We start from the raw sequence: 15,373 nt of genomic DNA, 5'->3' as shown, positions 1-15,373 counted from the left end.
AACCAAGTTTTTGTTCCCAAAGTAGCACTCAAGGCCCAAAGTCACAAAAATAGGTTTCATTAAAGAGGTAAATATACACTTATACCCCTTGGATTAATTAATCCAAACCTTAAGGTTTAGAGTTAAGGGGTGGGGTTTTGGAATTAGAGTTTAAAATTTTATAAAAAATAAATACTAAATTAAAAAATAAAAATTTTTAAAACAGTTTCAAAAAGTATTTTTAAATTATTAAAAAAAATTTGAAAAAAAAAAATTCAAAAAAAAATTTATAAAAATTTCGAATCTGAAAACATATAATCTGAAACTTCTTTTTTTTCATTTTTTTTATTTATTTTTATTTATTTTTGTTTGTTTATTTAATTTTAAACCAAAAGTATTAGAGATATTTTACCCTTTAATGAATGTCATTTTTGTGACTTTCTCTTTCTAGTGCTATTTTTGAGACATAAACTTCAAAAGGTGCTAATATTGACAATTGCCCTAATCTTTTTACATTATGGTATTATCTTAACCCAAAAGATCCGGATATATATTAGGTTTAGAACTTTAGATACTGCTAAATCACCCGAGCTGCATAGACCAACCGAAAATCATGAACATCATTACCGGTTTATTCGGTTATCTCCGGTTACATTTGAAAATATCATTTAACCTCTGTAACAGAACATAGTTCACGTTTCCTTTTTTGTCTGGAACAGTTAAAAACTCACCGGGGCAGAACAATACTAAAAAAGATCGGTAAGGAAAAGATTTGCGAATATCTTCTTTAATGAAAAAGGAAGAGGAGAGAGGACGGTTCTTCGCTTCTCCGAATCTTCAGACGGCGACGGTGAGGGATTGTTTTCAGACATGTCGTATAATAATAACGGGAACGCGGTTGCGGCGGCGGATCCTTTGCCTGGGAAGAAGACGAAGCTTCAATCGTCTCGGAGTTGGGTCAGCATAGTCGCGACGGGAGAGAGCGAGACGCTCGATGTTGATAAGTATGCTATCATGCACCGTGTTCAGATCCACGCGCGTGATCTCCGGATCCTCGACCCGAATCTGTCTTACCCGTCTACTATTCTTGGCCGAGAGAGAGCCGTTGTGTTGAATTTGGAGGTGAGGATTTGTTCAGTTTCATCTAATTTGGCTTTTGTTTTGTTTCAGAGTTTGATTTGGGTATATGTGTGTGTGTATGCAGCATATCAAGGCGATTATCACTGCCGATGAGGTTAGTTTTCTCTTTACAGTCACTTAGATTTCAAGGGTTTTTGGAGTAGTTTTGATTTGTTTGGGTAGGTTCGTGGTTGTACCTTGATCAATCACTGAGCTTTGATAGAGTCTGGAATAGGTTACTAGTGTTTTAAAGATTCACACTTTCATCTACAGAATTAGGGTTTAGCATTCCCTAAATTAGGTTTTCTTATCTCATCTTGTGTTAATAACAGGTTTTGCTTAGGGATCCATCGGATGAGAATGTTATTCCGGTTCTGAAGGAGCTAGAAAGACGCTTACCTGTTGGAAACGAAGCACAGAATGGTCAAGGAGATGGGAAAGAGAGCTCTGCTGCAAATAATGACGCTGATGCTGCTGAAGAAGATGGTACTTATCTCCACATACTCTTTAGATTTTTTACAAAGCACTTGTAATCTTTATTTGTTTATTGGTTTATTGAAATGTCATTGCAATATAGATTCCCCGTTTGAGTTCCGGGCGCTGGAGGTTTTCTTGGAAGCAATATGTAGCTTCTTAGCTGCAAGGACAACAGAGTTAGAAACAGCTGCTTATCCTGCTTTGGATGAGCTTACCTCCAAGGTAGGTACACTCAACGTTTATTATATCACTAGTGATCCAATTTTGAACAGGTGTTTTTTTTGTACATTGATCTTGTAGATTAGTAGCCGTAACTTGGATAGAGTTCGGAAGTTGAAGAGTGCCATGACTCGGTTGACAGCTCGAGTTCAAAAGGTAAGAGATGAGCTCGAACAGTTGCTGGATGATGACGATGACATGGCGGATCTTTACCTCTCAAGGAAACTCTCTAGTGCTTCCTCCGCGTCTAGTAGTCCAAACTGCTATCTTACTTCCCCAACAATAGGTTCCAAGATTTCAAGAGCTAGCAGAGCGAGTCTAGCCACAGCTCGTGGTGATGAAAATGATGTTGAAGAACTTGAAATGTTGCTCGAGGTTGGTTTTTATTTTATCTACCTATCTTGGATTCACATGTGAAGTCTAATGTTTACATTTTACAGGCATACTTCATGCAAATCGACAGCACTTTGAACAGATTGACAACAGTTATGTTCTTGCTTCTTCTTTGTTTTTAGTTCTTAAAAACTGTTCTTCTAACTCTCCGGTTTTTTTTTTTTTTTGATGCAGCTACGTGAGTACATCGATGACACAGAGGATTACATTAACATTCAGGTAAACCAAAAACGAATCCTTTAATCCGAATTTTCGTAACATCTTAATCTAGAAGTTGTAATCATTGATTCTTGTTTTCACAGCTTGACAATCATCGTAATCAGCTGATTCAGGTAAGTGAATGGTGAAAGCCGAAGCGTTTTTTTTTTTTTTTATCATCTTCTTGATTATCTTCAAAACATCCTGCAGTTGGAGCTTGTGTTAAGCTCTGGAACCGTTTGCTCAGCATTTTACTCTCTTGTCGCTGGAATCTTCGGGATGAACATTCCATACACATGGAATGATAACCATGGATACATGTTCAAATATGTATGCAAACCAGATCTCCATTTGCTTGATAAAGACTTAATAACTAATAAAATCTCACGCTTAAACTATATCGGTTGTTGTTGATGCGGCAGGTCGTGATCCTGACGGGAGCAATTTGTGTAATCTTGTTCACGTTCATAATGTCGCACGCTCGGTACAAAGGGCTTGTTGGATCTTGACGTCTGAATTTTGGGGCAGAGTGAGTGGCCTTATGGTTAGAGAGAGTTTAAAGAGACTTATAATTGTAAAGATGTGCTTTATCACTCTACTACACATCTATTCCTTACAATTGAAGCATATCAAACAATGCCTTTTCTATATAAGCCAACAAGTTGTTGCCCCATGTTAGCATCTTACCAAAGTATACAACTCTTGAGAATCTTGAAATTACAGAAAGTAAAAATATACATCTAGCTTTCAAGAATTTATGTTGTTTATATCTTGGTCTCTTCATGGTTTAGGTTTCTGTTTCTCATGAAACAGAAAAACACCCTACTTTCACACAAATTTTGTGTGTGAGTTGAGTTAAGGGTTCTCCTCTTTTTTATCTTTTTTTTTTATCTGGAGTTATTGTGTGAACAAATCCAAAGCATTTATGTATTGGATTATAGTTTCCTATACTGAGCTTTTTTTACTTACTGAGAAGCAGGTAAGAGGGTTTGGGCTGGACTTAGGCCGGAATTGGGCCTTTGTTTCTTAATAAAATCAAATTATGCACAGTCCATCTAGGATCTTAGTGATTTCAAAGCAGTGAGTATACTTACTGATTAAAAAATGGGGAATGTATCATGTATGCCATGCGACCAACTCCCTAAACTCTATACATGAAGTCAGAGCCTAAACCTTGTCTAAAAATAATGCAACAATGCTTTCGTGTTTCCACACACACATTTTCGCCAAGATATTATAATATAAAGTAAAAGAAGGTATAAAATATTGTGGACGTCAGCAAGTTCGCGTGGAGAGATGAGGACAAGGCTGACGGAATCGTCGACTCAATAATATAATAGTAAGATTCCCTTTTATTTTATTTCATTTTTGTACTTTTCCTCTAACATTTAATTCAATATAATTAAAATAAATGACAGATTCTTCCACTCTGCAAGGAACCCATTGGCTGACGTAATAGGAATTGCCTCTTGGAACAACATAAAAATCAAATTTCATTTTTAAATAGTCTTCTTCAATATGGTGTGGTCCGTTGCTGCAATTCTCAAATCACACCAAGATTTTTTTTTAAAATGTACCGTAAAATATATAATAATTTGTCCATACTTTTCCTCACAGCGCACATCTAACATTTCCCTCCGACTAATCATCTACATGCTCCTTTATGTTTGTATTTGTGCTTGTTTTCTAATATGTATTGTACACAGATTACCATCAATGTTTTGATTAAAACATGTCTTCTGCTTGAGTAGAGACCTGACCATTTGAACATATAGATCTAGATGTAAGTACAAGTATAAATTTAAAGATAGATTCGTAAATCTTTTTTTTTAGAAGCTTTATGCCACAAGTGCTTAGCATTTGGATAGTGGGATCTAATTCAATAATACTAGGTTACATGATGCCAGCTAATTCTATATTTTACTCCATATTTCTGGCATGAGTATAATAATATTTTTGTTCTTTGTCTCATTTATTAAACTATATCGACACATAAGATAACAACAAATAATAAAACATCATCAAGTTTGCAAAACTCGATCAGCTGATATATCATCATCAATTATTTTTATATTAACTTTTGATGACATCACACAAAATTGGTAAGGAATCAGTTCTGACCGGTTAAGACGGTGTTCGGTTCTTTATTATCAGAAGTGACTTGTCGCAACATCACCACTACCATTCGAATAAACAGAAAACAAGGGGCATATATGACTTTTTCTGTAAAAGACGGCGTCGTTTTCGTCGAAAAGCAAATTTAATGGATTTCCCAAAATAGAGCACTGTCGCATCCAATCAGAACCGTTACTACAGACGGAGACGGAGGGTGTTTCGGGTAATTCGAAAGGATACTCTCTTCCTCGCCGTTTATAAACGAGAAGAACCTGAATCGTCCACGCTCTTATAAATAATATCTCTCCTCTCTCTCTTTTTGTTGCCCGATAATATTTCGACACCTGTGTTCACTCTCTTTGTGTCTTCTTCTTCAGAGTTTGAGACGAGGAGATTCTTAGTTTCCAAGGGGTTTCTTCGCTTACGTAACCTCACTCTCTCCGTCCGTCTGTCTCTCAGATCCATCAGGTTTTTCATTTCTTCTTATAGTAAAATTTTGTTTCTTTTTTATTATAGATCAGTTGAGTGATAAATGAATGCATGGCTTGTTTTGTTCTTTTATTACCTGTTCTGGGTTTTCAACATCTGCAGCTAGTTTCTGTAATTGTCTCATACTCTTTTGAGGGTTTGTTCTGAACTTGGGTTTGTTCTTTCACCTTCAAGTTGTTAAATTTAGAGTATGATTGAACTGTGTTATCTTCTGTTGCAAAAAGTTCTATACTTTATTGTAAATTTAGATATTTTCAGCCAAATTAAGAACTAGTAAAACATAATAAATCTATAATCTTTTGGTTATTTCATGGTGGCCTTAGATCTTGTTATTGTCTTTGGATCTTCATATATATATATATATAATAAAAAGTCCTGAGACATTGTTGTTATCACTTATCAAAAAAAAGGTTTGACTTTGGAGGTTATCAAAGTCTAAATGATCTCTCAAATGATACGCAATTTTTCTTTCTAGTTGTTTGTGTGGAATTAGTTAGCAAAAAAATAAACATTGAAGAATTTTACTTTGTACTACTATTCTCTAAACCAATCTTATCTTATCCTCTCCTCCTTCATTTATGCTTATAAGGGATTTATATGTACCATCAAACTTTCACTTTTTACCCAAGGCCACAAAATGTTGTAACCATAAGTCACCTTGGTTGGTGCTTAGTCCTTTTCAAGCACAGTTAATATCCAATTATTGGTCTGTACTTTGTAACTCCATTAACTGCAATTTGTATTTCACTGTAGTTTTTACTGTTCTTCTTTATTAGCTTTTTACTGACAGAGATTCTTTTGTAACTACTGCAGGAAGGTTCTTGCTCATTCTTGAATATGGACAGGGCAGACACATGGGGGTTTGTCAGTGGTGGGAGATGTTTATATCTCAAATTGCTTTTATGATTGTAGCTTACAAAGTCTTCTTAAGTATTATTGTTCTAAGCATATTCTGTTTCCTCCCGTCTTCTTCATATGGATTTGAACGAGAGTGGCCTTCACTTTTCTCGTACCAACGGTATTACAAAGCTTGACAATTACGGTGACACTGCTCTCAGCTTGAAATGCCTTGGAAGCACTCGCTACAACCATAAGCTTTGTTCTGACGTTTCTAATTGTCCTGATGGTGGTTGCGGCTTGGTTCTCGGTTTAGGTCCAACACCGCCCTCTTACTATTACAATGTCAACAAAGTGTCAGCTTCTTCTGGGACTTTTCAAGAACTCTCATCAGGAGGCAACTCAATTCTGCAACTCGGTCCTCCCGCAGTCACCACCATGGATGCTTTCAGCAGCCTTGATTGCTCGTTGCTGACATATACAGAGACTAATATGTCACAAGCTGATGAGGGTTCCACCTCTGCAAAGCGATCAGGTGGCTATATGTCATCGCTTCTCTTCGCTCCAAGGACTGAAACCGTTAGAAAACCTTCAAGAATGCAAGAGTGTAGTAATAATTCACAGCTGAGCCATCATGAGTCAGAGTTCTCTGAAAGAACGGTATCCGCCACATCTTCTCAGCACAGGACGACCAACCCCAAAAAGTGCAAGTTCATGGGATGCACCAAAGGAGCCAGAGGCGCATCAGGGCTCTGCATTGGCCACGGAGGTGGGCAGAGATGTCAAAAAGCAGGCTGCAACAAAGGCGCCGAGAGCAAAACTACATTCTGCAAAGCCCACGGTGGAGGAAAGAGATGCCAGCACTTGGGATGTACAAAAAGCGCTGAAGGAAAAACTGATTATTGTATATCTCACGGCGGTGGAAGACGCTGTGGGTTCCCTGAGGGATGCGGTAAAGCTGCGCGAGGCAAATCAGGGCTATGCATCAAACACGGTGGTGGTAAAAGGTGTAGGATCGAAGGATGCACAAGAAGCGCTGAGGGACAAGCCGGGCTTTGTATCTCCCACGGTGGTGGGAGGCGTTGTCAGTCTCCAGGGTGTACAAAAGGTGCTCAAGGGAGTACAAACTACTGCAAAGCTCACGGTGGTGGGAAGCGCTGCATATTCGCTGGGTGTACTAAAGGAGCAGAAGGTAGTACTCCGCTGTGCAAAGCTCACGGTGGAGGGAAACGTTGTATGTTTGATGGAGGTGGGATTTGTCCTAAGAGTGTCCACGGTGGGACGAGTTTCTGCGTAGCTCACGGTGGTGGGAAGAGGTGTGTGGTTGCAGGGTGTACGAAGAGCGCTCGTGGGAGGACTGATTGTTGTGTGAAGCATGGTGGTGGGAAACGGTGTAAGTCTATTGGGTGTGAGAAGAGTGCGCAAGGGAGTACTGACTTCTGCAAGGCGCATGGTGGAGGTAAGCGGTGCTCGTGGGGAGGAGATTGGAAGTGCGAGAAGTTCGCTAGAGGGAAGAGCGGTTTATGCGCTGCGCATAATAGTATGGCTCAGGAGAAAGGTGGAAGCAAGATTGGTTTGATTGGGCCTGGACTTTTCCGTGGACTTGTCTCTACCTCTTCTCAAACTACTGCTACTACTACTACAACTGATCATTCTCAGTCTGGAGTCAGTGCGGTCTCTGATTGCACAGACTCCATTGATCGCTCGCTACATCATCAGCCTGAGAAAAGGCAGAAGGTGATGATACCAATGCAGGTGCTTGTGCCTCCATCGATGAAATCTTTAAGCTTTACGGAGGCTGAGAGACCAGAAACAGAAACAAACAACAACAGCAGTGGAAGGAACATCTTTGACTTTATGATTCCGGAGGAGAGAGTTCATGGCGGTGGGCTAATGTCTCTGCTTAATGGCAGCATGAACCAGACACTCCGTTGATGGAACTTGAAAGCTTTCTCTGGCTCATCAGCAAAAAAGCTAAAGAATCTGTGTAAAGCTTATGTAATATGTATAGTTTACCTTGTCTCTTTGAACCTTTGTATATTCATGGGTCTGTGTTTTTGTATGGTCTTGACTCTACCATCTAGTCGATGGCTCGAACCCGAGTCTTATGTTTATTTGATTATTAATTTGGAATTGCAATGTAGTATAATCAGTGTTCAAAAAATCGTTAGACCTATTAGTGAGCGTTTTGTAGAAAACTAGCACAGCTTGTAGTATTGTTTGGGTTTAGATGGGAGTTAAGCATTAATGAATTATTGGATTTTTTTATCTCACATTTATATTTTAGATAGGACTTAAGCATTAATGAATCATTGTTTTTTTTTTTATAGTTATATTAAATATTTAATTTTTGGGTTTAATTATAAAATACATTTTGATGAATTACAAAATTACATATACAAGATAAGAATTAACCTTTTTGGATTTACAATTATATTATTGGTAGATAAAACATATTTAGATCAATTTTAATCGATTTATAACTGTCGAAACCGATTTAAATCACATAAATCAGATTTTAAGAAAATCATTTCGGTTATTACCGGCTTATACATTGAGTAAAAGTGTTGTTATTGTTTTCTTGGTACTTAAACCGGAGCTTCTTGGAGTGAATGTAAATTCATTTTCGGTTTATTTCAATTTGACCGGTTTACTCGAAAGGTTTAGAGAGTCCGTCAAATGGACCACGACCGCCGTTATCTTGTCCGTTAGGTGTATATATACACAGACGTTAACCACAATCGTTCGTCCTTTCGAATCTGAAACTTTCCCTCTTCTCTGGAGCTAGAGAGCTTCGCTCTGCTATAGAGACAGAGGAGCACGACTTAGCTACTCGTAAGGTATGCGATTCTCGTTTCCCGTTCTAGTTACGAGCTTTAGATCTTTCTCATTCTGTGATTCAATCGATTGTTTTCTCCGTCGACGATTCTTCTTCTTCTACCTTGATTTTGATTCTACGATCCGATGGTTGTTATTCTTCTTCCTCGTATCGTTCTCGCGTTCAATTTCTTAAAGCTATGATGAATTTCGGTAAAACTTTCCCGGAAAGTTTGCGAAATCTCGTGAATCTTCATCGCAAAATCTGGCGGGAAAATGTCGTTTCTTAATTGAATCGATGCTTATTCACAGAAAGTTTTGATCTTCTGCTTCTTGACTTGTTTGCTGAGTTGAATGGATTGTGTTTTACATTCTTCAGATTGTTAAATTTTTCTCGGAAAAGCTTTTAGCGGCAGAGGAGAAACATCGAACAAGTAAGGATTTTTCTTTCTGGTGATTTTGTTGCTAAATTGCAAATCTTTTGGTGATTTTGTTTTCTCCAAAACTAGAGACATGATGGAGAAAGATGAGTCATTTGTGTACAACGAGCAGAGTCCCCAAAGCAACCAGACGTGGCCGATGGATATGATCCGGCAGAGACGTTTTCAACACAAAATGTCATCTCTTTTGAGTCCCGTGACTCCTAAGAGGGGGAACTATAGCGTTAGCAGTGCCAAGTCTCTCCTCAAGAAGTACTCAAAGTCTGATCCAGTCCCTGGTAAGCAGCGCTTTCCGGTTTCATGCTCGGATGAGGGAGTCTTGATGGACGGTGTTCTGGTCACATCAGCCTCCGAAAAGAAAGTTTCAGATTCGCCTTCTAGATTGAGCTCTCTTGGACGGTCTCCACGTTCTTCACTCGTCCGGAGTCAACATAAGAATAGCAGCCCTAGGAGCCTATCAGGAGGAAACGAGGTAACATCCTTTGTTCTTTACTGTCTCCATTACTTCGTCTCTGATACTAGAGTTGCTAGACGTTAGTGATTTGATGTCTTTTGAGGAGTGTTAGAAACTTCAAGAAAGCCAAAGCTAAAGCCGCATCAAGTTGAAAATGTCTTTTGTTGTTGAACATTGGTTACAAGTACATAATAGTTCAGTGTTTTACTTGCTACAGAGAAGTAACGTTTATGTATCATACCAAATTAGGTTCATGTTTACGCGTTGAAGTGTTTGCCCTACGAGTTTTATGGTTATTTTGCAGGAGGATACCACTCGGTCTCAGACTTCTTCAGGTGGGAAAGTGAAGATCTTGGCAAATAGTCCTTGTACTAAACTAGAGACACCAAAGGTTTGGCTTCATTACACAGGTCTCTCAAGAATCTTAAAACGGTCTTCATTTGGTTTAACTTTTGTTCTCACAGGCTACTAGTTCTTCAAATCTGAATCCCACTGCCGAACCATTCACCTTCACACCGAGACCTTCACAAGGACTAGCTTCTCCCTTCCCAGTCCGGCAACTTCCATTTGACCATGGTCCACTCATTCAATGGGTTGTAAGTTAATCTCAACCCAATTTTCTGTTTCAGAAACGTAAACTGAGACAACAATTTGACGCTTTACGTGATATCACTATGCAGAATCCGCCTCCGCACCAGCAGCTGCGTCCGAGCAATAGTCATTTATACCAGCCTCCGAGCTACGCTTATCCGAGATCACTACAAGTTCATGACCTCTATCCCACACATCACCCATTCAGGTCTCCTAGACCCATTGGCTACCAAATGGGTTATGACCCCAGAATCATCTCACTACTTCCCACAAAACCTCTCGCTACAAACACCAGCAAGCCACCTGTTCACACTCCCATATCTACTACCTCTTCAGCCAATCTCAGCACCGGTAATACCACCCATGACTCAAGACTAGACTCTTCACTTTCTGTTGATGGAGGACTCGAAACAGTGACACAAAAACAAGACTTGTCGTCACCTTCTGGTGAGCTTGAAACAATGACACAGAAACAAGGCTTGTTGTCACCTTCGGATGAGCTTGTCGCGATGGCTGCTGCTGAGCTCAAAACATCAACGCACAAACCAGACTATTCACCTTCTGCTGGACTTGGACTTGGACTTGGACTTGAAACTGTGACGACAGAGAAAGACTGGTCACCTTCTGATGATGGACTCCCAAGATTCACACAAGCTCAAACTGATTTTATGAGATCACAGGACAGAGTTCTCCCGGATGACGCTTTCCAGCATTACATATATAGAAAGAGACTGCCAGTATTCACTCAGCTTTGCTCGGATGACGCAGAAGGGTGTGATGACACCACCCATTAGGTCCATACTGAACTCGACCACTTCTTTGCCTGTGAACATGGTTTTCACTTCCTCAACCTAAACTGCAGGTAACATTCTGTTCATATGAACTCTTTTCCCATCCATTAAACATTTTCAAAATTTCATCAAAGAACTAAAGATCATTTTGATACAAATTCAAAGAAAGATAGAGAAAAAAAGTCAACGGAATAAAATACAGATATATACACTCTTTCTAATCAAATGCCATCTTCTACTGTTTTATCCCATAGATGAATTCAAAGCAGAACCAATTAAACCCTGGTTTTGATTTTAGTTCTAGGTGACTCGAGCACAACTATTTATGTAGAACTCGTACGTTGATATATTAGATTCTCTGTAAGTAGTTGTGCTCGAGTCACATAGAACCACCATCATATGTTCATTCATTTATTGGTTAGAACTTAGAAACCCATATGTTGATATATTAGATTAACATTTTTTTCACTGAAGTTATTCAGTTTTATAGTTATGAAATTGTTATTCCAGAAACAACAAAACCATGAACCTCACCACAGCCAAACTATACAATGATTTAAATCCCATCACCCTCTTTCAACGTAAAATCTTTCCTTTTCTAGTTTTTATTGCATTTATCATTTATTTTATGTGCGCAAGGTGCTTGCATCATGCATGAGTCAGTGCTTGTTAAGCAAGCACCCATTAAAATAAAATAGGAAAATATATAAATAGACGTAGAAAGACAACGTTGCTTGGCTCGGCAACACAAAACAACTACTAAACCCCATCAAAGATCTATAGAGAGAGAGAGGCTATAACTTGGAGATAAAGGCTCTCGATTGCCAAACTCATAAATAATCAACAAAACACCAATCCTACTACCCGACCGGATCAGGTTTAGGCCACACGTACATACCATGTAGATGTCACACTTGAGAAATTATGTACTTCAACAGAATTTGCTTTTAATATATAAATTCTGTATATTTTAAATTGTAAGCCTTTTTGTTGTCTTTAAAAACTTAGCACTGACTCATCAGAAAAAAGTATTTTAATACTATGTGCTCAAAAGAAAAGTCAGTTTGGTCTCTATAACTTTTTAAACACACTATTAGCCTTTCCCCATGATTATTCGCCAACATGAGGGTCTTATTTTTGTAAGCCTAATTTGCATGCATCCAGTGGTAACATAATCATTACATTTCCTATACAAAAACGTTAGTGTTTTGGACCTTGTTAGTCAAAACTCTAATCCGTTTCTACCAAGAAAAATATATTTAAGTTAATATTGTTCAACGGATGCTAAGTAGGCTGCAAATTCATCCCAGGCTGGTATATGTGATTTTCCTCCTAACCTTAGGTATATTTAGGCAAAAAGACGAGGTATATATATATATATATATATATATAGTTTTATTGGGAAACCTACACTAATCAATAATTTTATGGTTATGATTGAATTGAGAATAAATCTATTATTTACCATATTGTTTCGTTGGTTTATGATCTTGATAGGAAAAAAATCATGAATTAATTTTGTTGTTTTGGTATGGAGAATTATCAATTCAATTCAGTGCATATATACACATATTTTTAGGTTTAAAATTGTATAGCTTTAAAACTGACTGATGAAGGTAATTTAACATATATTAAAAATTCTTTTCTTTGCAATATATTTTTTGCACATATACTATTTGCACATTTCTACCACATATAAGACAGCATAGCCAATTTAGTATTAAAAAGATATATTGAATTAGAAAAATATAATAAAATACAACAAGACTATAACTTCTTCCTTTGTTTTTTGCTTCTTGCTTGCAAATTGGGGATTGCTAATCGTACAACATATAACTTGTAAGAATGATGTCATTCTCATTCTCCTTTTCCATTTTCTTCTTGGTACAGAAATGTTTTATAAATAATTACCCACTAAACCTTTTCTTTTTGGGTGCTTTTGTCTTTATCACGGTAAGCTTACTTCGTCAAGATCATCTAAAGACAAAAACACTTCATCCAAACATGAGAGTTCTGTCCCATCATCATCCTCTTCCTCACTGCAATTTTGTTCATACACTCTGCATATCACCCACTTGCTATAATCCTGCACACAAAGAACCATGCCACGCTGGAGGTCAATTATTAATTTAGGTTTGATAACTTTAGGTTTATGAAACAAAAGGGCACTTACGGTTTTGTGACTAGAACTAGTAGAACCACGGCCTGATCTCTTAGAAGATCTCTTAGAGGAAGAAGAAGAATCTGGGAGGGAATATTCTTGCATGATCCAGTTAGTTTTAGAATTTCCAAGATAGAAAGTAAAATACTTTTTGATGCCAACTTTCTTGTGTGTGGAGCTTGTGAAGATTGGCTCGTCTATTTCCATTGATCCCCAATACCCATTGCTTGTCACTCTTTGTTGCGTCTTTCTACTATAGAAGTACCATTGCCTCCCTTCTCCCAAAGCTTTACCTATAATTATACGTGAACAAATTAGCGTTGATGACTTCAACACCATATAATTTTGAACTCAGAAACACTTTAGACCAAATATCTGAATCTTTTTGTACTATCTAAAGTCTTAATTATATTGTGGTATGGTAAGAAACTATGCATGGTTATCTATTCTACCGTATATCTGCGTAAATAACTATTATGGTTCGTTGCGATTTTAACACTAACTCAGATTAGTCTGAATTTTGATCCACAAGTTTTGTTGGATATAATAGTATAATTTAGTGTAAGATAAAATGTCATGGGTATTTGTTTTTATATATATCTACGTACATGACTTGGTGTGTGTGTAATATTTGTAAATGATGTGTATCATGAGATCGAATGATTGATATCGGCGCACATGTATGTGACTATGAAGAAAGCAATATCAATGATGGCTCACCAGATAATAGATTCCTTCCAAGAGAATAAAAAGGAAATTTATTAGGTAGAAATTGGTACTATTAGTATTTGTGTGTATGGTAAGATTTGGTAACAACAACAATCCTCAAAAAGAGCAACCCAACAAAAGTATACTGCTAAAAAAAGACAGATTGGTTTCTTAAGTTGGTGACAACAATCAATCTATGTCCTGTAATTTGGATCACCACACTTATTTATGTCAAACTATACGTATACTTACATGCATGTTACATAGAGTCAATTATGAACGTATGCACGATACATATATGATATATGGAGAGAGATGTGTGAGTGTATATACCGGGAAGGTCCCAAGGATCGTAAAGGTAAAGATCGAGGTCGGGGATGACGTCAGGATGACAAGGCAAGAGTGAGGCTTTGCGCTGGAGAAAGTGGACGACGAGTTCTTCGTCCGTTGGGAAAAACCTGAATCCAGGTGGTAAATTCATTGATAACGATGTTGATCTCAGTACTACTTCACATGTACATAAACATATATGTGGTTGCGTGTGTGTACATATATGAAGAGAATATGAAGAGAATAGGTATGTAGAGAAGATGATGTGGAACCAGAGGAAGTGTGTGAAAGAAATTGAGGTATATATAGGAGATACAAAAAGGTGGAATTAGGAAGTCGTATTTTATATATATATATATATATATATATGTCGTCTTTAATCCACTTGCACACACAACACCTTCAGTTTTTTTTTTCTTAAAGATACGTAATAAAAAAAGAAATGATAAAAGAACAACAAAGAAAATGATGGTACGTGGTAAAGATGGAAGCAAGTGCAGTGGAACTAAAGAAGAGAGGAGTAATCGATGTCAAAGGGGCATTTGAAAGCTTTATTTTCCGAGAAATCGTCGCCTTAAGTGGATCTTACAATGTTGGCTGCTGTTTTTTTCTTCTTAAAAGTTTTTTTTCTACTTTTGATTTTAAAAAAAAATGTTATTCCTAAAACAAAACTTCGTGTTTAATTTCCATAGTTAATAAGGGTACTATAGATGAGTAGGCTGAGGAATTTTTGAATTAATTTGAGCATTTACAACACTCTATTTTTACTTTAAAATAGAATTTGGAGTAAAAATACTTCAGTTTTACTTTATTTTTTACTTTGTAATAGAGTAAAAACAAATTTACTAAATTAATAGTATAATTTATTTATTTTTTGTTTAACGCCTTTATATAATTGATTTATTTTGAAAAAAAAAAAGAATGATTCACTAGAAATTGTCTTACAACAATATAACTCTCTCTTTGTTGATATGCAAGTATGCAACCAAGTAACAACACATAGATACTGGATACATAAGTTAGAAACAGAAAATAACAATTCCATAACGCAGCAGAGCCTTGTAAGTTGTAACGGGTTTAGATATCTGAATATTTTCAATATGGAAAATGCGATTGAGCAAAAGATTTACACTTGTGAAATTCTTTCATTAATAACATTTCAATGACTAAAAAAAGGAAAAGAAAGAGGCGGGCGGAAACGAGAGGTGTGCAGGATAAGGATTCTTCCAAGCAAAAGAGTTATCCGCTTTCTTCT

General features: G+C 37.2%; 4 protein-coding genes across 4 annotated transcripts; 3 read left to right on the top strand and 1 right to left on the bottom strand.

Moving 5' to 3' along the window:
- The first annotated feature begins 705 nt into the window (after positions 1–705).
- Positions 706–3,058, top strand: LOC106348035 (magnesium transporter MRS2-2). Its single transcript, XM_013787678.3, has 10 exons — positions 706–1,101; positions 1,184–1,213; positions 1,431–1,584; positions 1,676–1,797; positions 1,876–2,169; positions 2,235–2,279; positions 2,362–2,406; positions 2,490–2,519; positions 2,596–2,715; positions 2,808–3,058. The coding sequence occupies exons 1-10, from the start codon at positions 850–852 to the stop codon at positions 2,892–2,894; spliced, it is 1,179 nt and encodes a 392-aa protein (XP_013643132.1). The 5' UTR covers positions 706–849; the 3' UTR covers positions 2,895–3,058.
- A 1,717-nt stretch (positions 3,059–4,775) lies between these two features.
- LOC106348036 (filaggrin-2) lies at positions 4,776–7,959 on the top strand. The gene is made up of 2 exons (XM_013787679.3): positions 4,776–4,968; positions 5,803–7,959. Exon 2 carries the CDS (start codon positions 5,965–5,967, stop codon positions 7,759–7,761), a length of 1,797 nt encoding a protein of 598 aa, XP_013643133.2. The 5' UTR covers positions 4,776–4,968; positions 5,803–5,964; the 3' UTR covers positions 7,762–7,959.
- A 155-nt stretch (positions 7,960–8,114) lies between these two features.
- Positions 8,115–11,159, top strand: LOC106351913. The gene is made up of 4 exons (XM_048781969.1): positions 8,115–9,555; positions 9,842–9,928; positions 10,002–10,133; positions 10,218–11,159. The coding sequence occupies exons 1-4, from the start codon at positions 9,157–9,159 to the stop codon at positions 10,920–10,922; spliced, it is 1,323 nt and encodes a 440-aa protein (XP_048637926.1). The 5' UTR covers positions 8,115–9,156; the 3' UTR covers positions 10,923–11,159.
- A 1,473-nt stretch (positions 11,160–12,632) lies between these two features.
- LOC106351914 (NAC domain-containing protein 104) lies at positions 12,633–14,403 on the bottom strand. The gene is made up of 3 exons (XM_013791627.3): positions 14,122–14,403; positions 13,093–13,373; positions 12,633–13,005 (listed from the first exon to the last, which is right to left on the bottom strand). The coding sequence occupies exons 1-3, from the start codon at positions 14,267–14,269 to the stop codon at positions 12,868–12,870; spliced, it is 567 nt and encodes a 188-aa protein (XP_013647081.2). The 5' UTR covers positions 14,270–14,403; the 3' UTR covers positions 12,633–12,867.
- Between the last annotated feature and the right edge of the window lie 970 nt (positions 14,404–15,373).

This window comes from Brassica napus, chromosome A6 (assembly GCF_020379485.1).
Source record: "Brassica napus cultivar Da-Ae chromosome A6, Da-Ae, whole genome shotgun sequence".
Lineage (NCBI taxonomy): Eukaryota > Viridiplantae > Streptophyta > Magnoliopsida > Brassicales > Brassicaceae > Brassica > Brassica napus.
This window is presented reverse-complemented; position numbering and strand designations above follow the sequence as displayed.

Bases quoted from the DNA above. Each gene is read 5' to 3' on its own strand.
- LOC106351913 (XM_048781969.1), top strand. From the start codon at position 9,157: ATGATGGAGAAAGATGAGTCATTTGTGTACAACGAGCAGAGTCCCCAA. The intron at 9,556-9,841 runs GTAACATCCTTT...GTTATTTTGCAG, and splicing joins GCCTATCAGGAGGAAACGAG to GAGGATACCACTCGGTCTCA. The intron at 9,929-10,001 runs GTTTGGCTTCAT...TTGTTCTCACAG, and splicing joins CTAAACTAGAGACACCAAAG to GCTACTAGTTCTTCAAATCT.
- LOC106348036 (XM_013787679.3), top strand. From the start codon at position 5,965: ATGGATTTGAACGAGAGTGGCCTTCACTTTTCTCGTACCAACGGTATT.
- LOC106351914 (XM_013791627.3), bottom strand. From the start codon at position 14,269: ATGAATTTACCACCTGGATTCAGGTTTTTCCCAACGGACGAAGAACTC. The intron at 13,374-14,121 runs GTATATACACTC...GTATAATTATAG, and splicing joins CGATCCTTGGGACCTTCCCG to GTAAAGCTTTGGGAGAAGGG. The intron at 13,006-13,092 runs GTAAGTGCCCTT...CTTTGTGTGCAG, and splicing joins CTAGTTCTAGTCACAAAACC to GATTATAGCAAGTGGGTGAT.
- LOC106348035 (XM_013787678.3), top strand. From the start codon at position 850: ATGTCGTATAATAATAACGGGAACGCGGTTGCGGCGGCGGATCCTTTG. The intron at 2,170-2,234 runs GTTGGTTTTTAT...TACATTTTACAG, and splicing joins AACTTGAAATGTTGCTCGAG to GCATACTTCATGCAAATCGA. The intron at 2,520-2,595 runs GTAAGTGAATGG...AACATCCTGCAG, and splicing joins ATCGTAATCAGCTGATTCAG to TTGGAGCTTGTGTTAAGCTC.